We start from the raw sequence: 8,302 nt of genomic DNA, 5'->3' as shown, positions 1-8,302 counted from the left end.
ATATATATATATATATATATATATATATATATATATATATATATATATATATATATATATATATATATATAATAAAACATTGTTCATACCTCCCCCTGGTGTATGTTTGCCGTCACCTCCCTTAGTAAACACTACAAATATGTAATATTTACAAACCATTATATACTACTATAATATATATGTTCTATAATTGTATATTTTATTATATTACATATAATGCTATATAAAATAATATATTACATTGGGAGAGTATTTATATATATATATATATATATATATATATATATATATATATATATATATATATATATATATATATATATATATATATATATATATATATATATATATATATATATATATATATATATATATACACACATATTTGTATGTAGACAGTGTACATAGTATATTTATAAATATACAGTAGATGCATTACTTATTCATAAGATGGCAACATGCAGTTACGTGAAATGACTACCGTACTACTGCCAGAAAATAGTGTTTTTTATATTTAACAATATTTAATATTTACGCACCATTATATACTACTCTATATAATATATATGTTATATCATTGTATATTTTATTACATTGCATATAATACTATATACTATATTATTTAATACTATATTTAATTGGGAGAGTGTTTGTATATATGTATATGTATATATATGTATATATATATATGTGTGTATATATATGTATGTATATATATATGTTCTGTCTTGTCTGTTGAATTTATTAATAATATATGTAAAACCAGTGTTTAAGTTCACCTTGGAATTCAACAGTGAGGTGCACTTCCTCCTTTAGACAGCAGGAGGCAGCATTGCCTAGTTTACAGTAATGTCCATGATAGCAGGGCACAACAAGGAGTTCCTTTCAAGTAGACTTTAAGCTAGTTCAGTGACGATCGCAAACGTTTTCATCTGCTCGAATCTCATGCCAAACAAAGTATCATCGGTATGTATTGTTGAGTAGTATGCTAATATTTGATTGAGTTGTATTATTTGTTGGTTGTGATGTAATTTGGGACGTTTTATGGCCAAAAGTCAGTCATGCTAATTTTCGGAATTCATACAGTGAAGTGAATGTTAGCATAGTAAGCTAGTTTGCTATAAAGCACTTATATTACATATTTTGTGGCATTTATTTGTCCATTTAAGTTCAATACACAGCATAATGCACGTTTTATCGTAATGGGATTGTGTGTGTGTAATAAGGCTGTGTGTGCATGTCTGTAATGTAAGCATCCTTTCTGCTTGTATGCTTTCAGTTTACCCTTTTTAGGGTCAATAAACCTGTGGACAAGAAGACGTTTTTCAGAGTGTTTGATCAAGAAAAGGTGTTAGGGTAAAGCCAAGATATTTCTACATATCGAGGGCGGCACAGTAAACGATGACTTTAACGCAGAAGATAAGACAGCATACACAAGAACAAACAATGGATTGCACAGAAAGCTCATTACGGACAAAATCTACCACTTCACGTGCTTCAACGAGGTCAAAAGCTTCCTCCACCGAGGCTGCAGCTACCAAAGCACGCGCAAAAGCAGAGGCAGCCAAAGTACGTCTGTCTTTTGCACAAAAAGAAATGACACTCAAAGTGGAAAAAGCACAACTAGAAGCTAAGATGGACATGCTCTTACTGGAGCAGGACGCAGCAGCTGCACTCGCCAAAGCGGAGGTCTTGGAAGCCGCTGTGGAAGGAAGTGATCGAAGCAGCTCCTATCTTCACATCAAGCAGTTGTTTGAACATTCAGTTGACACATTAGAGCGCACAAAAGAATACATAGCCACTCAGGCCCAAGAGCCAAGTCAAATAAAAGTTGAATCACCACACCAACAGCCATCGTCATGGAATGAAACACAACATTATAAACCACCAGATGTGAACTCCATTCAACACTCACATCTCCAGACAGAGCACAATAAACACAGAGTTGGGTTTGTTTCTACCCTACAACAAATGACGACACCTTCACAGCCAGAAGTCACATCAGTCATCAGTCCATCTTCAAACAACATACGAGACAATCACCAAGATTACAAGTCAAGCTACAGTTCTCCTTTGCATCCAAAGTCCAGCCGTACACCTTGTCAGCCTGTCTACGATCAAGGGAATGTGGCAGACTTCGCAAGATATCTAGCTCACCGTGAGCTAGTCACAACGAGTCTGATAAAGTTCAGCGACCAGCCATGCAGTTACAGGGCATGGAAACAGTCCTTTGTGAACACAGTCAGAGGCCTCAACATAACGTCCAGTGAAGAAATGGATTTGTTGGTCACGTGGCTAAGGAAGGAGTCAGCTGAGCACGCAAAACGCATCAGGGCTGTCCATGTCAACTCCCCTGACAAAGGCCTAAAAAGGATATGGGACAGACTGGAAACCTGTTACGGCGCACCCGAAATGGTGGAGGATTCACTCTTTAAACGGATCCACAGCTTCCCTAAAATCATCAACAGAGACTATTCAAAGCTCCATGAGTTGAGTGATTTTCTCATAGAATTGGAGGCAGCCAAGGAAGATGGAGACCTGCCTGGCCTTGCATATTTGGACACAGCGCGTGGGATAAACCCATTAGTTCAAAAGTTACCATTCAACCTCCAAGAAAAGTGGGTCAACGTTGGCACAAACTACAAATTACAACACAATGTAACATTTCCCCCCTTTTATGTTTTTGTTGACTTCATTGGAAAACAAGCTATAATTAGGAATGACCCAGGCTTCAAGTTTGCAGGTCAAATTGACACCTCAAAAGCAGACAGAGTCCAATGGAAGCAGATCCAAAATAGAGAAGTCTCAGTTCATAAGATCGATTTCCAGTCTACTGCCCCTCCTATTAATGACAAGCAATACTTTGAAGCTGATGATCCTGAGAAACAATGCCCTATTCATAAAAAACCTCACATGCTCCATAAATGTCGTGCCTTCCGTGCAATGCCGTTGGAACAACGCAAGGAATTCCTGAAAGAGAATGGCATATGTTTTAAGTGTTGCACATCCACTCAACATATAGCAAAAAACTGTAAATGTATTACTAAGTCCACTGAGTGTGAGAGCGCAAAGCACATTTCTGCACTTCATCCTGGACCTGCACCATGGATCCAGGTCCAAACCCCCCTGACACAGCTTGGCGGGGAGCAAGACTCAGGACCTTCAACTGAGGTCAGTGCTCGATGTACAGATGTATGTGGTGGCGATCAAAGCTACAAATCCTGCTCAAAGATCTGCCTTGTTAAAATATATCCTAGCGGCCGTCCTGAGAAATCCCTGAAAGTTTATGCAATCATCGACGAGCAGAGTAACAAGTCCCTTGCTCGTTCAGAGTTCTTTGAGATCTTCAACATTCAAAGTCCTTCATCTCCATACACACTCCGAACCTGCTCTGGAGTGACGGAAACCACTGGGAGAAGAGCTTCAGGCTACAACATTGAATCCATGGATGGAAAAGTGTGCCTCTCTTTACCAAGCCTCCTGGAATGTGATGATCTACCTAACAACAGATCAGAAATCCCAACACCTAATGCTGCAGCCAACCATACTCACCTCAAATCAGTTGCTAACCTCATCCCAGAGCTGGATCCTAACGCGTCCATCATGTTTCTCCTTGGGAGAGACATCATCTCTGTCCACAAAGTGCGCAAGCAGGTTGATGGGCCACGCGATGGTCCCTATGCTCAAAAACTTGACCTGGGATGGGTGATCGTTGGAAATGTATGCTTGGGAGGTGTTCACAAGCCGACCACAGTGAATAACTTCAACACCATTACAATTGAACAAAGGCGTCCCACAGTCTTTACACCTTGTCCTAACGTGTTTCAAGTCAAGGAGAGACATGGCCAGTTTCAAAACCCTGAATACTCAAAGGTACCTTCACAAAGAAATGTAAGCAAGATGACGTGGGCGCTACAGTGTTTCGGCAGACCAAAGATGACAACAAAGTCGGTCCATCCATTGATGACATCGCCTTCCTGCAAATCATGGAGAGGGATTTGAAAAAGGACATAACCAACAGCTGGGTAGCTCCGCTGCCATTTAAGACTCCAAGGCCCAAGCTTCCTGACAACAAAGTTCAAGCCTTGAAGCGTTTTTCCTCTTTGAGACGCAACTTCGAAAGAAAACCAGTGATGAAAGAGCACTTTTTTAGCTTCATGGAAAAGATCTTTCAAAATAAACATGCTGAAATAGCCCCTCCACTCACATCTAATGAAGAAAGATGGTATTTACCAGCCTTTGGTGTTTACCATCCCAAGAAACCTGGGAACATCCGTGTGGTGTTTGACTCCAGCGCCCAATACAATGGTGTGTCACTAAACGACGTGCGTTAACTGGACCCGACCTCAACAACACCCTTATAGGGGTACTCCTCAGGTTTCGCAAAGAAGCTGTAGCCATAACAGCAGACATTCAGCAGATGTACCACTGTTTCTTAGTCAGAGAAGAAGACCGCAATTATCTCAGGTTTTTATGGTTCAGAAACAACAACTCATCTGAAGACATCATGGAATACAGAATGAGGGTCCATGTCTTTGGAAATTGTCCCTCTCCCTCAGTGGCCATCTACTGTTTAAGACAGTCAGTGAAAAATGCAGAGCCCGTTGTAAAGCAGTTTGTCAACCGTGACTTTTATGTAGATGACGGGCTAACGTCACTTCCCTCCGTCGAAGCTGCAGTGAAGCTGCTCAAGAGGACGCAAGAGGTTCTGTCAGACTCAAACTTGAGGCTTCACAAAATCGCCTCAAATAAAGGAGAAGTTATGAACGCTTTCCCATCTCAGGACCATGCCATCAACTTAAAGGACCTGGACTTCACTTCAGATATCTTGCCCATGCAACGTAGTCTGGGACTTAACTGGGATCTAATGTCAGACACATTTACCTTTCAAGTAGCTGATGAGCAAAAGCCTTTCACCCGCAGAGGTGTCTTGTCAACTGTCAACAGCATCTATGATCCCCGAGGATTTCTTGCCCCTGTCACCATACAAGGCAAACTGATCCTGCGTGAGCTCATGGAGAACAACGGAGATTGGGATGCACCTCTTCCTCAAGAAATGGAAGAGACATGGTCAACGTGGCGATGCTCATTGAAAGATCTCAGCAATCTCCACATCCCAAGAGTTTACACAAAGGCCTCTCCTACAGCGGTGTCAAAAAGAGAGATAGTCATCTTTTGTGACGCTTCCACAAAGGCAATTGCAGCAGTTGCATACTTAAAGATAACAGAGAAAAATGGAACCAACCACGTGGGCTTTCTCATGGGAAAAGCCAAGCTTACGCCCTTGTCAGAACAAACTGTCCCTAGACTTGAGCTTTGTTCTGCAGCAGAGATGGACATGGAGGTTGACATCACTTTCTACAGCGACAGCAAAATCGTTCTTGGTTACATCAGCAATGATACTAGACGTTTTTACGTGTATGTAAGCAACCGAGTTCAACGGATAAGAAGCTTTTCTCACCCTGAGCAATGGAAACATGTCTCCACTGAAGCAAACCCTGCAGACATAGCCACAAGGTCTGTGTCAGCGAAACACCTGTCCAGTACCACCTGGCTTTGTGGACCAGCATTCCTGAAGAACGCTCAGAATGACCAGTTTCAAAAGGGCCCTTTTGAGTTGTCTGACCCCTCTTTGGATACAGAGGTCCGCCCGCATGTTTCAACATTGAACACCACTGCAGTAATCAAACACCTGGGTTCTCAACGCTTCTCCAAGTTCTCCAGTTGGAGATCATTGATCCATGCCATTGCTCGTCTCACTCACATTGCTCGCCTCTTTCAAAAGAATCCTGCAGTAAAAGCTAACGGCTGCAAAGGCTGGCATCATTGCCACTCAGCAAATGCTGTTGAGGAACTTGCACATGCTAAGAAAACCATCATTCGTGCAGTTCAAGAAGACATATATGCTCAAGAGTATGCTTCCATCAAAAATGGTAAAGGGCTTTCCAAAGACAATAATCTCAAAGCCTTAGACCCTCTCATTGATGCAGATGGTCTGCTAAGAATTGGGGGTCGCATAAAAGAAGCCGAACTCTCTTTGGAGGAGAAATCGCCTCTCATAATCCATGGCAAGCACCATATTTCCACGCTTCTGGTCAGGCACTACCATCAGAAAATACAACACCAGGGCAGATTATTCACTGAAGGTGCTTTAAGAGCTGCTGGATTTTGGATTGTTGGTGGTAAAAGACGAGTCAGCAGTGTGATCTATGGATGTGTTAAATGCCGCAAACTTCGCGCTTTGCCTCAGACTCAAAAGATGGCTGATCTTCCAGCTGATCGCCTGTCCACTGAACCTCCATTTACCAACGTTGGGCTGGACGTTTTTGGACCTTGGACAGTGTCTGCACGTCGTACACGAGGTGGCCTTGCACAAGACAAAAGGTGGGCCGTACTATTCACCTGTATGAGTGTCAGAGCCGTGCACATAGAGGTCATTGAATCATTACACACGTCATGTTTCATCAATGCCTTAAGGCGTTTCCTTGCTATCAGGGGCCCAGTGAAATTAATTCGGTCCGATAGAGGCACCAACTTCATAAGTGCATGCAAAGAGCTCAAGATTCCATCCAACATTGATAACACATCTGTAGAAAAGTTTTTGTCCGATCAAGATTGCAGATGGATGTTCAACGTGCCTCACGCATCTCACATGGGTGGGCCATGGGAGAGGATGATTGGTGTGGCAAGAAGGATCCTTGACGCCATGTTCCTGCAGCTTGGGACCTCAAAGCTGACCCACGAGGGTCTCTCCACACTTATGGCAGAGGTGACTGCCATCCTCAATGCCAGACCTCTTGTACCAGTGTCCACCGACCCAGATGACCCGCAAATACTCTCACCAGCAACACTCCTCACACAAAAGGTCAGTCCTTCAACTGCTCCCGTAGGCGACTGGGTAAAAGATCTCCACAAGCAACAGTGGCGTCAAATCCAGCATTTGGCTCAAACCTTTTGGAACAAATGGAAGAAGCAATACCTATCCACACTTCAGCCACGGAGGAAGTGGCATTCACCCCACCCTAACCTCCTGCCTGGAAGTGTAGTGCTCCTCAAAGATGACCAACTGAAGAGAAACCATTGGCCTTTAGGACTAATTACACAAGTCTTCCCAAGTAAAGATGGCAGAGTTCGCAAAGTGGAGATAAAAGTCTCCAGAAAGGATGGGACCAAAGTGTTCCTGCGGCCGGTCACAGAGACAATCCTGCTTATGGCACCAGAGAAGCCGTAGTATCCTTTGGGACAGTTTGGTAGTGGCGGTTTAATCCGCCAGGCGGGGAGTGTTCTGTCTTGTCTGTTGAATTTATTAATAATATGTGTAAAACCAGTGTTTAAGTTCACCTTGGAATTCAACAGTGAGGTGCACTTCCTCCTTTAGACAGCAGGAGGCAGCATTGCCTAGTTTACAGTAATGTCCATGATAGCAGGGCACAACAAGGAGTTCCTTTCAAGTAGACTTTAAGCTAGTTCAGTGACGATCGCAAACGTTTTCATCTGCTCGAATCTCATGCCAAACAAAGTATCATCGGTATGTATTGTTGAGTAGTATGCTAATATTTGATTGAGTTGTATTATTTGTTGGTTGTGATGTAATTTGGGACGTTTTATGGCCAAAAGTCAGTCCTGCTAATTTTCGGAATTCATACAGTGAAGTGAATGTTAGCATAGTAAGCTAGTTTGCTATAAAGCACTTATATTACATATTTTGTGGCATTTATTTGTCCATTTAAGTTCAATACACAGCATAATGCACGTTTTATCGTAATGGGATTGTGTGTGTGTAATAAGGCTGTGTGTGCATGTTTGTAATGTAAGCATCCTTTCTGCTTGTATGCTTTCAGTTTACCCTTTTTAGGGTCAATAAACCTGTGGACAAGAAGACGTTTTTCAGAGTGTTTGATCAAGAAAAGGTGTTAGGGTAAAGCCAAGATATTTCTACATATCGAGGGCGGCACAATATATATATGTGTACATATATATATGTATATATATGTGTATATATATGTATATATATGTGTATATATATGTATATATATGTATATATATATATATGTATATATATGTATATATATATATGTATGTATATATATGTATATATATATGAGGCTCCAGCCCCCGCGACCCCAAAAGGGACAATCAGTAAAAAAATGGATGGATGGAAATATATATATATATATATATATATATATATATATCCATCCATCCATTTTCTACCGCTTATTCCCTTTGGGCGTCGCGGGGGCGCTGAAGCCTATCTTAGCTACAATCGGGCGGAAGGTGGAGTACACCCTGGACACCTGGA

General features: G+C 41.7%; 2 protein-coding genes across 3 annotated transcripts; both read left to right on the top strand.

Annotated features, from left to right (window-relative positions):
• The first annotated feature begins 726 nt into the window (after positions 1 to 726).
• Positions 727 to 4,008, top strand: LOC133658414 (uncharacterized). The gene is made up of 2 exons (XM_062060438.1): positions 727 to 966; positions 1,280 to 4,008. Exon 2 carries the CDS (start codon positions 1,402 to 1,404, stop codon positions 4,000 to 4,002), a length of 2,601 nt encoding a protein of 866 aa, XP_061916422.1. The 5' UTR covers positions 727 to 966; positions 1,280 to 1,401; the 3' UTR covers positions 4,003 to 4,008.
• A 412-nt stretch (positions 4,009 to 4,420) lies between these two features.
• On the top strand, positions 4,421 to 7,918 carry LOC133658413 (uncharacterized). Of its 2 annotated transcripts, none has more exons than XM_062060436.1 (2): positions 4,421 to 7,528; positions 7,842 to 7,918. In XM_062060436.1, the coding sequence occupies exon 1, from the start codon at positions 4,421 to 4,423 to the stop codon at positions 7,229 to 7,231; it is 2,811 nt and encodes a 936-aa protein (XP_061916420.1). In that variant the 3' UTR covers positions 7,232 to 7,528; positions 7,842 to 7,918. The 2 variants fall into 2 exon arrangements, with proteins under 2 accessions (XP_061916420.1, XP_061916421.1); XM_062060437.1 differs by lacking the exon at positions 7,842 to 7,918 and having other exon boundaries at positions 4,421 to 6,384; positions 6,615 to 6,848.
• The last annotated feature ends 384 nt before the right edge of the window (positions 7,919 to 8,302 follow it).

The sequence above is a fragment of the Entelurus aequoreus genome, linkage group LG10 (assembly GCF_033978785.1).
Source record: "Entelurus aequoreus isolate RoL-2023_Sb linkage group LG10, RoL_Eaeq_v1.1, whole genome shotgun sequence".
Lineage (NCBI taxonomy): Eukaryota > Metazoa > Chordata > Actinopteri > Syngnathiformes > Syngnathidae > Entelurus > Entelurus aequoreus.
This window is presented reverse-complemented; position numbering and strand designations above follow the sequence as displayed.

What these genes read in the sequence shown, in the direction of transcription:
- LOC133658414 (XM_062060438.1), top strand. Translation starts at nt 1,402, where the DNA reads ATGACTTTAACGCAGAAGATAAGACAGCATACACAAGAACAAACAATG.
- LOC133658413 (XM_062060436.1), top strand. Translation starts at nt 4,421, where the DNA reads ATGTACCACTGTTTCTTAGTCAGAGAAGAAGACCGCAATTATCTCAGG.